This window comes from Bison bison, unplaced genomic scaffold (assembly GCF_000754665.1).
Source record: "Bison bison bison isolate TAMUID 2011002044 unplaced genomic scaffold, Bison_UMD1.0 scf7180017864093, whole genome shotgun sequence".
NCBI classification, from domain to species: domain Eukaryota; kingdom Metazoa; phylum Chordata; class Mammalia; order Artiodactyla; family Bovidae; genus Bison; species Bison bison.
In genome coordinates, this window is record NW_011494665.1 from 2,467,244 (window position 1) to 2,487,824 (window position 20,581).

Here is a 20,581-nt window from a genome sequence, read left to right on the forward strand (position 1 = left end):
CACCCAGACCCCTCTCCCCCTCGGGTCTCCCTTCTGACTTGCATGGTCTCAGGCCAGCCAGCACAGAGTCGGAGCCCCTGTCCCACCCCCTGCTCCTGCACAGCCCTTTTCCATGACTTGGAGGCAGCCAATGACTTCACTCCGTCCTCCACTTCTCAGCCTTCATCCTTCAGCAGCAACACTATTGCCTGAGCTGGTCCAAGAGGAGGAGAGCCGCCAGGGCACCACGCAGTTGGTCCAGCCTCCAGGTTAGCGCTGGCTGGGTGTGGGGGGAGGTGGGGGAGGGAAGGGGTTCCAGGTGACGCGAAAGATGGGTCTGTGGGGGCAGCACCCCTCTTTCTGGTGGTTCACTCATCTCTCCTCCACCCAAAACTACTGTCCAACAGAGGGGCTGAAGGAGCATGGAGCTGGGGAGGGCCTCACTTGGAGCTGGGAGCCGAGTGGTCTGCGTGGAGGAAGGTGGCAGTGGCGTAGTTCTGGAAGAGAGGCTGCAGGAACATGCCGATCGTGCCAAAGACACAGACGAAGACAAAGATCCAAAGGAACAGGCGGTCAATCACCATGGCAACATACTTCCAGTCCTCACTCACCTGGAGAGAGGAAGGGTAGGAGACCCGGTATCAGTCACATAATACAGGAGGGGCCTGGATCGGGTATAAGCAACTTCCATCACACATCACTTGACCCCAGAGCGACCGTTCCAAAGTTCAGCTTCAGTCTTGCCTGCTTAAAAGCCTCCAGTGACCCCAGTGCCTTCAGCAGCCACCCAAACTCCCAAGTCTAGAATCAAGAGCATCCATGACAAATACGAGCCAACATTTATCTTCTTCCAAGTCCGACTCAGACTTACCAAACTCGTCTGCCCTCTCAGGTCTCTGTGCCTCTGGGTTTCCTCTCAGTCTGGAATTCCAGTCCTCCCTATCTCTACTTGTGAGCTCCTACACATCTTTCAAAGCCTAAATCAAAATGTCACCTCTTCTATGACGCCTTCTCTGATCCCCCGGATCAGGATGAACCTCTGTTTCCTCTGGGGTTCCCTCAGCATTATCTGTGCTGCGCTGTGCTTAGTCAACTACTCAGTCGTGTCCGACTCTTTACAACCCCATGGACGGTAGCCCGCCAGGCTCTTCTGTCCATGGGATTCTCCAGGCAAGAATACTGGAGTGGGTTGCCATACCCTCCTCCAGGGGATCTTCCCCACCCAGGGATTGAACCCAGGTCTCCAGCATTACAGGGGAGATTCTTTACCGTCTGGCCACCAGGGAAGCCCAGTATTTTTACTCCACCGTATTGTCAGTTCAATTCATATGCCTGTCCTCTCCTCCCTCCCCGACTCCCACCCCAACTGAAGCTATGAGCCTGTAAACTACAGGGGCCTGATCTGACTCATTTTTGTAATCCCAGCATCTCAAACACAGAGTTCCAGTAAATGAGTGTTGAACTAGTGAATGAATGGCTGCCCTGCAGGCCTCACTCCTTATATAACTGCCTGGGGAGCCCCTTCCAACAGCCCCAGGATGTGAGGACTGAGTCTCAGATGCCAATAAACCCATCTAGAAGAGAATAACCACTGTGTTTGGGAGCCAGTCACAGGCTCTGCATGAGAGCTGGCCTCCACTCAGAGCCGTTCCACTCGTGTCTGAGTCTGGACCTTGGCACACATGTCCACCTGTAACCTTGTGCCTCCGGTGTACCTGGCACCCTACTGGGCACTGGGGATGTGAGAGAGCAAGACAAACACATCCTGCAGTTCAGTCTACTGAGGGAGATGAACACAAAATAAGTAAAAATAATAATTACACCCTTTTGGGTGCTTGAAAGTGAAAGTTAAGTCGTGTCCAACTCTTTGCGACCCCATGGACTGTAGCCTATCAGGCTCCTCCATCCATGGGATTTTCCAGGCAAGAATGCTAGAGTGGATTGCCATTTCCTTCTCCAGGGGATCTTCACGACCCAGGAATCGAACCCAGGTCTCCCACACTGCAGGCAGACGCTTTACCGTCTGAGCCACCAGGAAACAAAGGCCAGAGAAATGGAGGGGGAGATATCATTCAGGGTATGATTTGGGGAGGCCTCTTTGAGGGAGTAATATCTTAAGTGAAGATCTGATAAGTGACAAGAAGCCAGCTATATCAGGAATAAACTGAAGAAGGAACCAGACAAACCCAAACTGTGGTGGTGGTGGTTTAGTTTCTAAGTCATGTCCAACTTGCAAACTGAGGGACCTTCAATTGGCCTGGGCCCTTCAAAAATGTCTATGCCATGAAACACAAAGCTAAGGAACTGTTCCAGAGTGAAGCAAACAAAAGAGACAGGACAGCCAAGTGCAATTCAAGATCCTAGACTGAGGTGGAGGAGATGGTACAAAGGATATTACTGAGACAATTAAAAAAATTTTAGTATGGACTTTATATCAGATAAAGGTATTGATGCTAATTTCCTGAATTTGATCACCAGGCCTGGGTTATAGAAGACAATATCTCTGTCCTTGGGAGAGAAAAGCTGGAGTATTTGGGATAAAGGGTCACTTACTCTCAACAATAGGGCAAAAATTAATAATAGTAATAATTTTTAAAAGGGAAAAAAAAGGGCATTCCAAGCAGATGGACCAGTATGTGCAAAGGTCTTGAGGCAGGAAAGAGCTTAGCTTGCTTAGAACAAGCGTCAGATAAGCCAGTGACCTGAGCTGTGGAGAGATGACACGTGGTGAGCAGGGGACATTGTTTGGATGGAGAAGCACAAGAACTGAGTCAGGGAGACCATCAGAATCCCCTGCCCTGGGCCAGGCAAGAGCTGATGGAGGCACAGCCAGGGAGGCAGCATGGAGATGGTGAATGAAGGATGAAGCTGAGAATGATTCTGGAGGTTGAGCTCACAAGACAGGACTTCTGATGATTTGGATGGTGGGGGAGATAAGAAAGATAGGCATTGAGGATCACTCCAGGCTTCTGGTTTAAACCATTGGGTGGATGGTGATGTCATTTACTGAAGGATGGGAAGATGAGAGGAGGAGCAAGTTGGTGGTGGGGATGTAAATCAAGCACTCAGTTTTGGACATGTTAAGTTTGAGATGCCTGTGAAACATCCAAGTAGGTCATTGTGTCCTCATCACCTAGCTCAGTAAATGCACATTACATGCGTTTGCTGCAGTGGGAGAGGCAGAAACAGTGGCACAGCCAGCTGAGCCCCTGCACCACCAGCATTCCCCACTTGGCCTCAGCCACCTCTGAGCCTCTAGCCCCATCCTCTCTTGCCTCGGTCCCTCTCATCTTCCATCAGGACCATAACCTGCTTCCTGGCTCAAGCCCCAGCTCCTGCCCTCCCAAGGGACAGAAACACTAGGCTCTGGAGCATCCCACCCCTCACAAACGATAATGCAGGAGCCTACCCTTCCTTACTCCCCAGGCCAGAATGACTGCATCCCACTGGGAACATGGCCAGTTATCATGGCAACAGTTGAGCCGCAGCCTGGAACCAGCCACGTGATTAAAGACTGCTGAATAGGGCCAGCCACAACCCCAAGTGAGGGGAAGTCAACCCCTCATCTTCCCCACTCCTCATCCCCTGGTTCAGTGTTCAAGGAGTCCCCTTCAGGTAGAGCCACTGCAGAAAAAGCCGTGTGTGCAGAAAGCTCTGGGCAGGTCTTGGAAGCCCTGGCCTTCACCTGCCTCCACCTCCATAAATATTTCACAAGGCCATTCCCTGAGAACTCAGAAGAGAAGGAAACGGATATTGATTTGGGGTTCTGTCCTCTTCCCAGTGGCCAGTGGAGCCACCTAACCACCCCAACACCTCCCATACACACTTTCTACTGCCCTCAATTTTGCCCCCAACACGGGGCACCCCAAGGATTCATCCTCATTTGTGCAAAGAGCTGCAGGTTAACAATATGGTCTTGGGAACACAAGCGGCAGAGAGGGTCTTTGGGGACACAGCCACAGGACAGCTGCAAACCCACAAGGGCCTCCTCCCCTTTGTGGCCACCTTTCCAAAACTAACGACACTAAGGATGCCCCAGCCGAGGCATTTCCCTCCGAATGCTAGTATTCGGGAAGCAGCAAGGTCATCCTGGACCAACGGCAACTTAGGCGGCGCCACCTCCCAGAAGCCAAAGGAGAGGCTGCGCCAGCACCCAGGCCCACAGCCCCAGACCAGACTCGCATTGTCGGCATCCTGCACTCCTATTAGCTTTGTCTGCGGAGCTTCTGAGGGGCCCTGCAGCCCTGCATCCCATGCCCGAGTCCCTGAGCTGCACTCACGCTCTGGTCGTCGTCCTCACTCCGCATATGATCTGCGATGAAGCGCACGCCGTCCACCGCCTCCCGGAGGCCGCAGCCACACGGCCCCCTGGCGCGCCCGGGGCCTGCTGCCGGCGCCGGCTCCGAGCCGAAGGCCCCAGCCAAGCCCTGCACCGACGCGCGGTTGACGAAGCACGTGCAGGAGTCGGCCCCCAGGGCCTCGCGGAAGAGAGCACCGGCTCCCTCTCGCTCGCGCTGGCGCCGCCGCAGGCGAAGGCGTTGGCGGGCGCAGCGGTGGCGCGGCTGCTGCATGAACAGCAGCGTGGGCAGCTTCTCCAGGAAGACGACCTTGACCCAGGGCGCCATGGTGTGCGTGGTGGGTGAGCGGTGGTGAACGTTGAGCACGCACACGCTGGTGACGATGGAGAAGGTGACCAGCACCATGGTGAACATGAGGTACTTGCCGACTAGCGGAACGTCAAGGGAGGTGGGCGGCACGATCTTAGAGATGAGCAGCAGGAAGACTGTAAGCGCCAGCAGCACGGAGATGCAGAGCGTCATCTTCTCACCGCAGTCAGACGGCAGGTAGAAGACGAGGATGGCTAGAGAGGTGATGAGGACGCAGGGGATGATGAGATTGATGGTGTAGAAGAGTGGCTTGCGACGGATGATGAAGTCGTATGTGATGTCCACGTAAGTGGAGTCATCCGGGTTCTCGTTGCGTCGGCCGGGCAGCGCCACTATGTCCCACTCGCCGCTGGGTGTGAAGTCGTCCAGGTTGGCCACATCACTCTTGAGCACCAGGTCGATCTCAGTGCGGTCGTAGGTCCATGAGCGGAACTTCATGGTGCAGTTCTGCTGGTCAAACGGGAAGTGCTTTACCTCGATCTTGCATGCACTCTTGTAGATGGCAGGCGGCAGCCAGAAGATGCTGCCATCATAGGAGACCACCGCATTGGAATAGAAGGACACCTCGTACATGCCGTCGGCACTGCCAAGGGATGGCACAGTCAGCCCTGACTTAAGCACGCCTCCGCCCCATCCATCCACCCGGCCCAGAGTGGGAAGAGAGGAAAGCCAAAGGGAGGTATGGGAAGAGGGAGATAGGAAGGACCAGTAATTAATAAGCAAGAAGGGGATGTGGGTGGGTTGGTGGGGAGAAGAGGTGTCCTGGTCAGAAGGCCTGAGGGGCCCCTCTGTTACTTGTCATTCACTGTGTAAGCCCGTTGGTCCACATGAAGATGGAGAAGTTGGGGGAGCCAGGAAGCTCAGAGTGAGGAGCCCAGAGCAATGGAGAGGGACAGGGGCAGGTGGGAACAGGAGATGGTACCTAGAGCCTAGGGACTAGTGGCTTTGGGTCTTGGAGGTAAGATGGCTTATTGTAGGAGAGCAGATGGAACCTGGGGGAGAAACTCGGACCTCCAAGGTCTTTGATTCTTACCATTTCTCCAGGAAAGCCTATTTTTTAATCAGTTTGTACACTGGGGACTGTCAATCCTTGTTTGTGTCACACCGCAGCTCCAAACACTGGGAGTCCTAATTGACTGGGAGGGACCTGGCCATGACCCAAGTTACCTTGGCTGTCCACACTATACCTCACTGGTTTGGGTTTGTCCATCTGAGTAGTGAGTTGTCTGTGCCAATGAAAAGTCCCTTCTCTACCCCAGCATGAGCTAATTTACTTTCTCTAAGACCTGAGCACTCTCAAGTTCTCCTCCAGCCTTCCCATCCCTCCTGGGTCACCTACTTGTTGTATAGGACCACATCTGGGAGCCAGATGTGTTTGGAAGGGAGCCGAACTTTCTTCATGTTGTCAAATTCCTCAGGCTTCCAGGTGAGGCGATAATCCTCCCACTCCTGGGAAAGGGAAAGAGGGAGGCAGCACCGACCTCTGCCCTGGGAGGGGCTCAAGGTCAAGGACAGAGACAAGAGGAGGCCTATTTGGCTTAAAGTTTTTAAAAGTCATTGCATTGCCACCGTGACTTCTCAGCCCAGCAAAAGTGGCTTCTCATTTAATTTGCATAGCCAAGCCAAGATATTAGAATCTACGTTTTGTGAATGAGAGAATGAATCTTGCAGTGTTTGACATATTCAAAGTTAATAGAGCTGGTGAGTGGAAGAACCAAGACTCATATCCAGTTATTTAAGATCTCGAGGTCTATACCTTTCTGCCTCTCTTGAGGAAATTCAAAGAGGGAAAAGCACATGCAAAAAAAAAAAAAAATGGAGGAAAGAGACGCCCAGAGGTGTGGGCAGGAAGAACTCTAACCTGAGTCAGCCAGACATTGGTGGTCATGATCTGCTCCCGCTCATGCTGCAGGAAAGAGAAGCTGCTGAGAAGTGCCCCCCCCCCGCCCCCGCCACCGTCCCTCAAGTCTGTGGGCCTCCTACACCACCCAGGCTCCTTCCCCCACCTGCCCAAGCCTTGGGGACTCCAGGAGAATTACTGCAAACATATTATGGCTATGCCAATTTCAGTAGCTGGGCAGAGAGCTTGGGACGCCCACTCACCACACTGATGAGCTGGGCCAGTGACACCATGAGCTGTACTGTCACCAGCTCAGAGCCATTGGTGGCTGGGCGGATAAGTTTGTTGTAGCGGGAAGGATCCAGGAGATGCTCTACCAGCCGCTCTTCTGTGTCTGTACCCCAGACTCCTGGGCAGGGGAGTGGGGTGGGGGGCAAGAGGTAAGTACACAGCAAGGAGGGCCCACCCAGGATCCCACTCTCCTTAGGCAAGTGGGACAACCTAGGCCCAAATAGGAAGCTGTAGTTTCCCACAGCCCATCCCTAAGAAGATAGCAAAATGCTTAGGCTGCCCCATGGAAGCCCCTCATATAGCTTCCCACAGCTCCTCCCCAAGAAGACAGCAAAATTCTTAGGTTGCCCCCATGGAAGCCCCTCATAGAGAAGTCCCTCTCTGAGATCACTGACCAAGAAGCCCAGACAGTCCTCCAACAACCTCCCACTAAAAACCCATTCTTCAAGGATCAGTGGAGACCCTGCTCTTCCTGCAAGGTCTCAGAGGATGATTTCAAAAGGTTTGAAGTTTCTGTTTCCATGGTTTCTTCTAGAAGATATCTACAGTTCAAGGAGGGTTTTAGAGGGTAGTGAAAGGAAAAGAGTTATATGTGTCCCACCATACAGCCTTTCTTCTCAGTCAGCGCCTATCTCTGTGTACAAGTAATGTTATGCGCCTCTCCATGTGACTGGCTGTGACCCCCCTCCCCAAAAAGGTATTGGGTTGGAGTAGAATAATTGGGCTACCTGAGCTGTGTGGGACAGGGCATATATTTAGCCTCAAGTTCCACACATACAGGAGCTCACCTCTCATGAGATTGCAGGCAGATGTGGAAAGCTCATTTGGTTGTATATTCCTTTTGTACCTGCCCCACCACACACTATCTCCTGCAACCCTGCACGAACGCACCCCCCACGTCCTCAGAGACCCCTCCCTGGCCCTTAGCCTGGCAGAGCTTCTTCCCTTCCGAGTCTCCTGTCCACCCTCCAAGAGAGTTGAGAAGTTGCTTGTTTCTGTTTCCTGCCTTGCCCCTGTGGAGTGAGCAAAATCAGGAGCCCAATATGAGGGACAGGAAATGATGGAGAGCCAAGTAAGGGGGCTGAACCAGGTAGATTTTCTTGAGATAATGGCTCACTGGAAGTTAAATAGCAATTCAGCTGCAATCAGAGTCTCCCCTTCCTGCCACCCCAGAAATCCTGGGGAGATCCCTTCCTTCCTCTCTGTACCCACACCCTTCCCACCACCACTGCCCAGGTTGCCCTCTCTTCTCCGCATCACCTCGAGCAAGTCCTTCTCCCAGTTCAGTCTCCCAGGTACTCCCAGCTTTCCTGGGGGTCTCTCCCCTAATCCCCAGCAGACTTCCCACCATAGGGATCCCTCCCTTACAAATGCGAGCCTGAGTGAGACAGAGCGTGGCGATTTGTCCTTACCTGAGCACAGTCCGAGGAGGCCAAAGCTGAGGAACATCGCCTTGAGACCAGAGAGCCAGGCCATGCCTCTGGCATAGCTCGCCGGCTCGCCTAAACGTGCCAGAGCGCGCCCCAGGCTGGAAGGCCGCGGGCGGGGCTCTGTCCGTGGTGCTGAAGCCGCTCCTGAGCCGCCCGCGCCGGGCGGGAGCGGAGCCCAGGGTGTGCTCACAGCCTTTGGTGCTGCCGTGATAATCTCCACGGCGGTTCCTCGGGCTCCAAGAGCGAGAAGGAACCCGCTTCTCGCTTATCCCGGTCTGAGCAGGCGGAGGCTTTTCCGGCTGTTCTTCCAGGGAATACAATTGGGACGGTGAGAGGGAGGAGTCTCCGCCCCGGAGGCGGAAGCGCCAGAGCTCAGAATAAAAAGGGTCCCTGGTTGGGGTATTCTGCTCGTCCTGCTTAGTTAGAGTGTGCGTGAGGCGGAATAAGGGTGGCTCACCCGACGGTGGAGGAGTTCTGAAACCCCAAAGTTGGGGCAGGACCTGGAAGGGTCTGAAAAGGCTCAGGAAGAAAGCGCAAGTAAGACAAACAGGTCAGGACCGGGTAAGCACCCGGGACCAAGGGCCAGACTGAGGGGGAGTGGGAGTCAAAAAGAATTTCTGGGTCCCACCTTCCTTTTTTTCTCTTACCAAACCCAAATGCTCCTGCTTCCTGGGAAGGCTGAGGATGCAGCCAAGACAATGCACTTAGGCCCTTAGAGAATGAGACAGAGGACTGTAGGTTTGCTATTTTAAGAAAGCAAACAATTTGGAGTCTAGAAACAGGATCCCCTTATCTGTTCCCTTCCATACCTCCACAGAAGGCATCCAGGGGATCTAAGGTGGGGACATGTGGACATCTCCTGAAAAGAAGGTGACCTTCAAGAGTGGAAGGGTAAGTGGCCCTTATCAATTAGCCTTTCTCACCCACATTCTGTTCCTCTCCAGTCTTTGACTTCTGTGTGACAAGGGGGAATCAGAGGATGATTTCATAGAGACCAGCCCAAGAATGAAGCTAACACAAAGGAAAGCAAAGATGAGACAGAGGTGTCAAAACTCAATGACATCTTTGATCTTAAAAGCCCCGAACTTTTAACTTCTGAGCCAATAAAGGCTTCCCTTTTTTCCTAGGTGGATTTTTTTCAGTTTCAACCAAAAGATTCCTGACTAAAGCAGCCTTATCATACATCAAGGCACTGTCTTGTTCCATCTCTGCTTACTTCTTCAACCTCCTCTGGGCCAGTTCCCGCAGCCCCGCACTCCTCGTGGTAATGTCTTTATTTATTTATTTTTGAAATGAACCTTTTCTTTTTCTTTCATTTTTAAATTTATTTGGCTGCACTGGGTCTTCATTGCTGCATGTGGCATCTTAGCTGTGACATGCAGTATCTGGTTCCCTGACCAGGGATGGAACCTAGGCCCCCTGCATTGGGAGCACTAAATCTTAACTACTGGACCCATCCTCCATGCTTCAGGACCTTTTAAACATGCAGTTCCCTTGATTCTGTTTTCACCCATTTCCCATCAGCCACTTTCTACTTTGAACACCTGGCAGAAACATCAGTTCCTTAAGGAAGCTATGCCTGACCAAAGATTAGGTCAGGTGCCCTGAGACATGTTTCCAGAGGATGATAAATGAGTAAATAAATCAATCTAAGGTGGTAGCTATCTCTCCTCCTAGATTTTGAACCAGCACAGTGCCTGGCATATTGTGAGGGTTCAACAAATAAGCCAAAGGGCTGGTACAGGACTGAAATCTTTTAACATGTAGAGAAAAATTCCTCTCTAAAAGCTCAGCCAAAAGCAACTTATATACATGTACCTAGTTTCTGGAATTGAGAAGGAAAAGCAAAACAAGTATCAGCAAAGGGCTAGAGACGATGTGGGAGGACTACAGTCTCCATAAGGTGCGTGGAAAGAAAGTGAAAGTGTTAGTCGCTCAGTCGTGTCCGACTATCTGCGACCCCGTGGTCTGTCCTTGGTCTCCAGGCAAGAATACTGGAGAGAACTGTCATTCCCTTCTCCAGGGGATCTTCCCGACTTGGGGATAGAACCTGGGTCTCTTCCATTGCAGGCAGATTCTTTACCATCTGAGCTACCAGTGAAGCCCAAAGCATGTGGAACTGGCCATAAATCTGCACCACAAGGTCCAAGGCATATACATGTACAAACATGTTATCATCTCTTAAGAATTTAAGAAATCTGAGAACCAAGGAAAGAAGTGGAGAATAAAAGCCTCACAGAAATGAGAAGGAATGCGTGTAGTCACTCCACTTGGGAAAAGAGTCAAAGGTGGGAAGAAGACTTCCCTCCCCTCCCCCTCTGCCTTCAACAATTCAGATTGACTGTTGGGTATCTACTGTATAGTTATCAAAGACGCGGTGATCAAAAAGACTTAGTTAGTCCCAGCTACTAAGGAGATCACGGTTTGGTGGCAAAGACTTGTGACACCATGTGGTGGCTGATCTAGAAGAGTGAAAACAAGGTGCTTTGGAAGTTTGGGTGAGAGAGGAGTTCATAGTGCCTGAGAGCCCGGAAGGGGTAGAGATGAAAGTTGAGATTTGAAAGATGAGAAAGCCAATAAGACAAAGGTGGCTAAAAGGCATTTCAAACTCCTAGAAGAGAGGGACGCGGAGTTTTCCACGTAGATAGTGCTCAGTCCTTTCCTCTTGCAGTGAATGCTGGGTGACAGAAGAAGGCTGCAAAAGTCTTCTTTTATGAAAATCTCTTTCTGGAGTGGTTGCTTGTCTCTGTATTGACAGACTGGAAAGTCATTTGCTTGCTTGAGGCCCTTGGTCACTCCCTGATGCTCCTTTCTGGTCAGTTCGGGCAGCCTGTTCACCTTGGCCTCTACCTTTTCTTTTCAAATTTCTCAGCTTTTATTCCGAGTCCTCTGAGCACAACCACCCAGTGGTGGAGGAGATCTGGAACACCCTTCCTGCCTCCTTCATGTCTTCACACACACACCTCCCATACCCACCAGGAAGAGAGGACAGGCCCAGAACCACACAAGGTGATGGATACATGTAGGAGTATCAGTCCTCAGGCAAAACAGTGAACAGGCAAGGTTTTGGTGGGACACACCCAAGGCCTCTGATGGTGAGGAACATTTCTTTTGAAAGGTATAACAGTGTTCAGTTTAGTCACTCAGTCGTGTCTGACTCTTTTCGAACCCATGGACGGCAGCACGCCAGGCATACTTGTCCATCACCAACTCCCAGAGCTTACTCAAACTCATGCCCACCGAGTCACTGATGCCATTCAATCATCTCATACTCTGTCGCCCCCTTTCTCTTCCTGCCTTCAATCTTTCCCAGCATCAGGGTCTTTTCCAGTGAGTTAGTTGTTTGCATCAGGTGCCCAAAGTATTGGAGTTTCAACTTCAGCATCAGTCCTTCCAATGAATATTCAGGACTGATTTCCTTTAGGATTGACTGGTTTGATCTCCTTGCAGGCCAAGGGACTCTCAAGAGTCTTCTCCAATACCACAGTTCAAAAGCATCAATTTTTCAGCACTCAGCTTTCTTTATAGTCCAACTCTCACATCCATACGTGACTACTGAAAAAACCATAGCTTTGACTAGCCGGACCTTTGTTGGCAAAGTAATGTCTCTGCTTTTTAATATGCTGTCTAGGTTGGTCATAGCTTTTCTTCCAAGGAGCAAGCATCTTTTAATTTCATGGCTGCAGTCACCATCTGCAGTGATTTTGGAGCCCAAGAAAATAAAGTCTGTCACTGTTTCCATTGTTTCCCTATCTATTTGCCATGAGGTGATGGGACCAGATGCCATGATCTTAGTTTTAAGATTTTTAAGATTGTTGAGTTTTAAGCCAACTTTTTCACTCTCCTCTTTAACTTTCATCAAGAGGCTCTTTAGTTCCTCTTCGCTTTCTGCCATAAGGGTGGTATCATCTGCATATGTGAGGTTATTGATATTTCTCCCAGAAATCTTGATTCCAGCTTGTGCTTCATCCAGTCCGGTATTTTGCATGATGTACTCTGCATATAAGTTAAATAAGCAGGGTGACAATATACAGCTTTGACGTACTCCTTTCCCGATTTGGATCCAGTCTGTTGTTCCATGTACAGTTCTGTTGTTTCTTGACCTGCATACAGATTTCTCAGGAGGCAGGTCAGGTGGTCTGGTATTCCCATCTCTAAGAATTTCCCACAGTTTGTTGTGATCCACACTGTCAAAGGCTTTGGCGTAGTCAATAAAGCCGAAGTAGATGTTTTTCTGGAACTCTCTCGCTTTTTTGATGATCCAATGGATGCTGGCAATAACATTACAATGTTATTTCTCTATTTAAGAGACTTTAAGTTTAAAACTTTATTACCAGAGTAATACAAATCTATGAAGAGCAATTGGAAAACACAAATTAGCAAAACACAAACTATATTCATAATCTTACCTCTTAGGGAAAAAAACAGTTTGCATTTCATATATATCTGAGTATATGTGTGCATATATATATATATACACCCAATTATATATGTGTACTTAGATATAACTGTCTTCCCAGGTAGCACTAGTGGTAAAGAACCTGCCTGCCAATGCAAGAGATGTAACAGATTTGGGTTCGATCCCTAGGTCGAGAAGATCCCCTGGAGGAGGAAATAGCAACCCACAGCAGTATTCTTGCCTGAAGAATCCCATGGACAGAGGAGCCTGGCGGGCTACAGTCCACAGGGTCACAGAGAGTTGGACACGACTGAAGCAACTTAACATGTTCACTTAGATACACATGCAAAAAGCATATCAATTATAAGTGTTCAACTAAATAAAATTTCACATGAACACAGCCTTGTAACTCCCATCCAGATTTTTAAAAAGAGAGAATGTTAGCAATATCCAGAAGTCCCCCACTATATTCCCTGCCAGGCATTATTCCATCTTCTTCAAAAACAGGGGGAAGGAGGAATAGAGAGTGGCCCCCTAACAGGCGCTGCTTGAAGTTCCAGAACTAGAGAGAGGCAATGGTTACCCAACGTTGTGAATGTAGTACATGTCACTCAACTGTACACTTTTAAATGGTTAAAATGGTAAATTGTATGTTATGGGTAATTTCTAACAATTTTTTTTTAATGACCAAAAAAGTAAATACTATTCTGACATAACAACAGAGATTAACTTTGCCTGCTGAATTTTATATAAATAGAATCATAATCTTTTGTATTTTTTTTTCAATAGTGAGAATCAAGGGCATTGTTGAATGCAGTTGTAGCTCATCATCTTCATTGCTGTAGAGTGTTCCATTGCATAAATGCACCACTGTTTATCCATTTCACCACGGATAGATATTTGGGTTGTTTTCTATTTCAGACTATTAAAAATAACACCACTCTGAACATTCTTGTTCATGTTTTTAGTATACAAATATATGTTTCCATCTACTTATTAAAAAGGAACACACTGTAAAATAGCTTTGTGACCTTCGTTTTTAATTTATTTATTTTGGGCTGCACCAGGAAGCTTGTGGGATCTTAGTTCCTTGTCCAGGGATTGAACCCCAGGCCCATGGCAGTGAATGCACTGAGTCCTAACCACTAGACTACCAAGCAATTCCCACAGCCTTCACTTTTCATGTACTGTTTCTGAAACCTCTCCGCATCAATATTTGATAACTATTTTAAGATAGTTTTATATCAATCTATTTGATCAAATATTTGATAACTATTTTTAATAGCTGCATAGTATCCCATTATGGGTAAATGTTGCACACACCTTTAATAGTTTCCAAGTGAAAATGCTGAGTCAAAGGCTTTTTAAATTTTCTTATTATTTAATCATTTATTGCTGAAATGAGCTCCAGAAGGACTGATACTATTAGAGTGACCCTGGGGCTCCAGGCTAAAGCACCTTTGATCAACACCTCTACAACCTTGCCTGTGCTGACTCCTTCCTTTTCTTCTTCCCTCCTCTCAGTCATTCCTCCTTTGTCTTAGACCTTTCTGCCCAACCTCCTACTTTAGAACCAGTTCTTTAAAAACATCCCCCCGCCCATTTCCATCTAAGTAACTTCTCTTAATACTTTCACACACTTTCTTGGGAGTTAATCCTGACTATTAGCTCCCTTCAAGACCTTTACCCTCCTTCATCCCTCCTATTGCATTTGTCACATTGTATTACAGTTGATTATATCTGACTCCACTTCATCCATTACTGTGCGTTCCAAAGAGCAATTGGAAAAGGAGTACATCAAGGCTGTATATTGTCATCCTGCTTATTTACCTTCTATGCAGAGTACATCATGCAAAATGCAGGGCTGGATGAAGCACAAGCTGGAATCAAGATTGCCGGGAGAAATATCAATAACCTCACATATGCAGATGATACCACCCTTATAGCAGAAAGTGAAGAGGAACTAAAGAGCCTCTTGATGAAAGTGAAAGAGGAGAGTGAAAAAGTTGGCTTAAAACTCAACTTTCAAAAAACTAAGATCGTGGCATCTGGTCCCATCACTTCATGGGAAATAGATGGGGAAACAATGCAAACAGTGACAGACTTCATTTTCTTGGGCTCCAAAATCACTGCAGCCATAAAATTAAAAGACGCTTGCTCCTTGGAAGAAAAGCTATGACCAACCTGCTGCTGCTGCTGCTGCTAAGTCGCTTCGGTTGTGTCCGACTCTGTGCAACCCCATAGACGGCAGCCCACCAGGCTCCCCCGTCCCTGGGATTCTCCAGGCAAGAGCACTGGAGTGGGTTGCCATTTCCTTCTCCAATGCATGAAAGTGAAAAGTGAAAGTGAAGTCGCTCAGTCGTGTCCGACTCATAGCGACCCCATGGACTGCAGCCCACCAGGCTCCTCCATCCATGGGATTTTCCAGGAGAGAGTACTGGAGTGGGGTGCCATTGCCAGACAGCATATTAAAAAGCAGAGACATTACTTTGCTGACAAAGGTCCATCTAGTCAAAGCTATGATTTTTCCAGTAGTCTTGTGTGGATGTGGGAGTTGAACCATTAAGAAAGCTGAGTGCCAAGGAATTGATGCTTTTAAACTGTGGTGTTGGAGAAGACTTTTGAGAGTCCCTTGGACTGCAAGATCAAACCAGTCAATCCTAAAGGAAATCAGTCCTGAATATTCCTTGGGAGGACTGATGCTGAAGCTCCAATATTTTGGCCACCTGATGTGAAAAACTGACTCATTGGAAAAGACCCTGATGCTGGGAAGGATTGAAGGCAGGAGGAGAAGGGGACGACAGAGCATGAGATGGTTGGATGGCATCAGCGGCTTGACAGACATGAGTTTGAGCAAACTCTGAGAGATGGTGATAGACAAGGAAGCCTGGTGTGCTGCAGTCCATGGGATTGCAGAGTCAGACACACTGAGTGACTGAACTGAACTGCACTGAGCAGGAGCAAGAAACACAACGAAGATGCTAACATGAGTAGCAGCTGTCATGTGAGAAGCCAGGAACCAAGCCAGGCTCTCCCCACAGGGAACGTAGCTTCTTTGTCTCTGCATCCCCCGTGTTTAATACAGTTCCTTGCAAAAGGTCCTCAGGACGTGTTTGTTGAGTCAGTGACAAAATGCTATGCTTCTGGAAGCAAGTCAAAGGATAAAACTGCTCACTCTGCCCCAAACAAGTGCATCTGTTCACTCTGAAAACACATGACCTTTTGGAGAAAAAAAAATCTTCACAATTCATTTTCCATAGAGCAGCCAGAGTGATCTTTTTTCAAGGCTGTGTGTGTGTGTGTGTGTGTGTGTGTGTGCGCGCCATGCTGCATGTCTAGTTCCCCTACAAGCCATCAAAATCAAACCTGGGCCCACAGCAGTGAAAGCACCAAGTCCTAACCACTCGACCACCATGGAATTCCCCAAAGTGATCTTTTAATATTTTAAATCAGACCATGATACTTACTCCCTGCTTAAAATCTTTCAACTGTTTCCCACTGCACTTTGAATAAAACCCAGCAAATTACTGTGGTCTCTATTCTTCATTGGCCTCATCTCCTGCTCCCTCCTTCTCGTCTTTCACGAGACTCAAGGTATGCTGATCCTCTATTTTTTAAAAAAATCGAGCTCTTACTGTGTGCGCTGGACTGAGCATTTTTCATGTTTTCTCACTTAATCCTCCCAACAATCTTATAAGGTAAGTACTATTATGGTTTCCATGTTACAGATGCTGAAAGAGAAGCATGACAGGCTAAGTAACTTGCTGAAGGTCACACCTTTAGCAACTGACAGCTGGGGTTTGAAGCCCATGATCTCAGCCAGTATATAACGAGCTTCCTGCTTCCAGATCACACCACCTTCGTTCTCAGGGTCTTGGAGGTTGGCTCTCTCTCCTGGAATGCTCTTTACCAGGTCTTCCCAGGCCATCCTTCTCTTCATCAGAGATCAGCTCAAACCCCACCTCCCTAGGGAGACCTTCGCTGACTACTGGACTTAAAATAATCCCCAGTCATTCGCTCCCACATGACCCTACCAGTCTGACAGTCCTCTGGTTATTTTATTCACTTGTTTATTGTATAACTCCTTGCACTTAGAATGTTAGTACCATGAGAACTGGAGTACTGTTTGTCTACTGCTATATATTTATGGTCTTCCCAGGTGGCACTAGTAGTAAAGAATCCACCTGCCAATGCAAGAGAAATAAATAAAGAGAGATTTATTATGCCAGAAATAAATCGAACAAGGGTGTGATCCCCGATCCCTGGTCAGGAAGATCCCCTGGAGAAGGGCATGGCAACCCACTCCAGTATTCTTGCCTGGAGAATCCCCATGGACAGAGGAGCCTGGCAGGATACAGTCCATAGGGTTGCACAGAGTCAGACATGACTGAAATGAGCGAGGGAGAAATGTACTCTGTGCCCAGCACTGTAAGATGTGTTCATCATCTTCCATAGCCCATTTCATCTACACTGACACAGTGATCTACACTGCAAGACAGAGTGTCATACTGTTTTACAGATAAGGAAACTGCATTTCACAGAAATTAAATGACTTTCCCAGGGTCCCATAGGTACCAAAGCAGAGAAGTTCAAATCTAAACCCAGTTCTTTCTGACTCCCCAGTCTGTGCTCTTCCCACTCAGCTGTGCTTCCCCACTTTATGGCCTAATTCAAAGGACAGCTGTAGCTGATTCTCCAATTAACACCTATGGCTCTGCCTCTTTCCCACACTCAGAACCCACACCCACTGGATGTCCAGAAGATTGTCCACATCCCCCTCCCTGTACACACACGATGTGTTTGTAACCCAACTCTCCACCTCTCCCACAAAACTTAGCTGTCCTTTGAGAAGCCTTACTGTTAGTGCTACTACTATTAGTTACCCAGGTATCTAGTTTCTCAAAATTCTAGTGACATTTTTATCTTCCTCCATCTTAAAGCCCAAGATTTAACAGCTGTATAGCTCACCCGCACCACTGTCTCTTCCTCACCCTAATCACAAGCCTTCTTTCTGTTCCTCCAACTTGCCCTCAGTATCTCAGCACATGCTGTCTCTTCTGCTCAGTGTCCAGTCCTTCCTCCTCCTTTAGATAACTCTACCATCCTTCAGAATTTAACATATCACTTGTTCAGGAAAGCCTTCCCAGATCTCTAGTCTTACTCTTTGAGGCACTTATCACAATTGCAATTAAGTGGTTGAATGTGTAACGAACAATTTATGAATTTATCTGACTTTCTCCCAGGCTGACTGCCCGGGAAAGGTGAAGACTGGGTCTCTCACTCAGTGCTGCATCCTTAGTGCCTCCCATGTCATAGGTGATTAGGACACATTTGTTCTTCTCTATGTGAACTTGCTTTATCAACCCTTCCATTGTCATGTCTGTGTCCACCAACAGAATGTAATTTCCAAGGGCAGGGGTTTTTGTTGTTTTATTCACTCCTGTTTCCCTAGCACCCAAGTGTTCATTAAATGAGCATCTCCATAACTTCCTTTCCACTTCTAATGCCCTTGCCCTACACATCTCAGCGGAATACCAGACATCACGCCCCACTAGGCTTTTAGATGCCAGAGCACTCTGCTGGCCAGAGAGCTGAAATGCTGAAGACACCAGCAGAGGAAATGACAGATCTCATCCCAGTGACTATGACTTGAGTTTCCTCCGTGGGGACTGGAAGTCTGCAAAACCATGAGACTCTCTCATCATATAGTTTTCCTCTAATTAAAACTCTTCACAAAATATGGTTCCTCAGTACCATCTTTCTAGGTTCCATATATATGTATTATATATGCATTGATATACCATATTTGTTTTTCTCTGACTTACTTCACTCAGTATGGCAGAAATAAAACCAGTATTATAAAGCCATTATCCTTCAATTAAAGTAAAAAAAAAAAACTTTTCATAAAATATGGAAGTCAGGATCTTCCAAATAGCTGCATTTGTGGTTTTCTTGGGTAAGGGTTGGTGTCAGCTACATGTGAAAACTTCTTGAGAAAGCATCAGAGGAAGGAAGAGAGGGGTAAGGCATGGACTTCAGAGACATGCTCAGGAACTCTGCTTCCTACCTGTAAATCCATGGGTAAGCCCTCCTTTTCCCAATTGTAAAACAGGGATAAAAATGCTTCCCTTATAATGTTGTTGGGAAGGGAGGAGTAGTGTTTAGAAAGATTTGCAGAATACCCTGACTTAGGAAGTGTTCAATAAACAGGACTTTTAAAAAAACTGCTTTTAGTTGACTTACAATACTGTTAGTTTCAGATGTACAGCAAAGTGGCTCAGTTATCCTCATCTTCTGGTGTCGTATCTTTCTGACCTTTTATACAGTTGATGAGGTGCTCATGGCAAGTATACTCGGGTGGTTTGCCATTCCCTGAGGAACTGGTTTGAGGGCATAAGAGAGGGTGTCAGAGAATAAGATGGCTGGATGGCATAACCCATGCAACAGACATGAACTTGGTCAAACTCCGGGAGATGGTGAGGGACAGGGCGGCCTGGCTCGCTGCAGTCCATGGGTCACTACCAGTCGGACACAACTGGGCGACTGAACATGTATATATTGGGCTGGCCAAAAAGTTCGTTCAGGTTTTTCCATACAATGTTACAGAAAAACCCAAGCAAACATTTTGGCCAACTCAATTTTTTTTCCCCCATCATTTTCTATTACAGGTTATCACGAGATACTGAATCTACTTCAATTAACAGGAATTCTTAGCACAGCCTTTTATGCTCCCAATTTGCACATTCATAAAAGTGACATGTAGCTAACTGTCCGTCTCCCCAAAGGAGATAAATCATCTTTGAATACCCGGAACCCAATTTAGCCAATGAAGGCCTTTTCAACCTCCACTGACAACGTAAATGAGTAGCCCAGAATAAATCACCGAGGTGCACAGTCAAGTTCCCACAAAGGCTAACTCATTTTAGTCCGAGTGAAAGGAGAAGGTAGCAATCTGGCCAGCTGCTCAAGCGCCGAGTGGGCTCGGTAGAACCCATCAGGCCCTACCTGGGCTAACACCTGCCCTTGGAAGAGGAACGCCAACTATCGGTCTCTGGAACCTCAGCCAGCTTTGTCCTCTGTGATAGTGCCACCTAGCGAGGCCCTGGAAGCACTGCCGCCTACACCGGCTATGCCAGGACCACTGCGACAAGCCCGATAGACTTTGGACTGGGACTGTGGTCTCCTTTCATTTTATTGCCGGGTTAAAGGTTTAGACTAATGACGTCCTCCTTCCATGACCCTGGAGAGGAAGCTTGTGTTGTCCCTCCCTGACTCACGTTCAAAACCCAAAGGGACTGATAAGCGCGAAGAGTCAACTATCGACTACCCGTCGTACAGAACTGACTAGTGATCGATCACTCTGCGATCTCCTCGCATCCAATCCTCGGGAGCAGGCAAAGCAAGCATTAGCATCCTCATCAAAAATCATTGCACAGATGAGAAAATTCAGGGCAGGTGGTTAACCCAAGGTCACAAAACATCCGGGATGACAACCCAAGCCTCCTGTAACCGGGGTCGGGTCCCTGGCTCCTTCCCCAATCACACGCCCCTCCTCATTTCAGCGTGGCCCCAAGGGAACAGAGCCTCGGGGACCGCGCGCCGAGGACAGGCGGGTGGGTGCAGGATACAGACGACACAGCGGCGACCGCAGCTCTCCCTCTTTCTTCTCTGCTCACAGAAAGCCCTGCATGTTCACCACGGCTCCGGACGGGGGAAGAAGGGCCCAGAGCAGGAAACACGGTCCCGCGCAGGTAGCCCCTGGGAGCACGCGGCGCCGGGTCACGTGAGGGGGGCTGGCGGCTAGGGCTCTAGCACGCACGCACGCCGTACGTAAACACGCACTGAGGAGCTGAAAGCGGCGAGCCCGAAGCCCCGGGTCACATGTGGAGGGTGGTTGTACAGAACAAGGGGGCGGCCAGGAGAGAGGTGTCACGTGAAGGAGGTCGGAGCAGTGAGGTCACGTGACGGGGGACGG

General features: G+C 48.5%; 2 protein-coding genes across 2 annotated transcripts in view; one reads left to right on the plus strand and one right to left on the minus strand.

Moving 5' to 3' along the window:
• Positions 1-419: 419 nt before the first annotated feature.
• On the minus strand, positions 420-8,487 carry CHRNB2 (cholinergic receptor, nicotinic, beta 2 (neuronal)). The gene is made up of 6 exons (XM_010838344.1): positions 8,190-8,487; positions 6,750-6,895; positions 6,508-6,552; positions 5,986-6,095; positions 4,260-5,229; positions 420-590 (listed from the first exon to the last, which is right to left on the minus strand). Exons 1-6 carry the CDS (start codon positions 8,251-8,253, stop codon positions 420-422), a joined length of 1,506 nt encoding a protein of 501 aa, XP_010836646.1. The 5' UTR covers positions 8,254-8,487.
• Positions 8,488-10,083: 1,596 nt separating this feature from the next.
• The window catches only part of UBE2Q1 (ubiquitin-conjugating enzyme E2Q family member 1), a 20,455-nt gene continuing 9,957 nt past the window's right edge, over positions 10,084-20,581 (plus strand). Inside the window, exons 1-2 of the mRNA XM_010838438.1 lie at positions 10,084-10,110; positions 20,285-20,389. Of these exons, the coding sequence (XP_010836740.1) occupies positions 10,084-10,110; positions 20,285-20,389 (132 nt within the window). The remainder of the gene's footprint in view (positions 10,111-20,284; positions 20,390-20,581) is intronic.

Bases quoted from the DNA above. Each gene is read 5' to 3' on its own strand.
- CHRNB2 (XM_010838344.1), bottom strand. From the start codon at position 8,253: ATGGCCTGGCTCTCTGGTCTCAAGGCGATGTTCCTCAGCTTTGGCCTC. The intron at 6,896-8,189 runs GTAAGGACAAAT...TCCCCTGCCCAG, and splicing joins CCTCCTCGGACTGTGCTCAG to GAGTCTGGGGTACAGACACA. The intron at 6,096-6,507 runs GTTAGAGTTCTT...TCCCTTTCCCAG, and splicing joins CCAATGTCTGGCTGACTCAG to GAGTGGGAGGATTATCGCCT.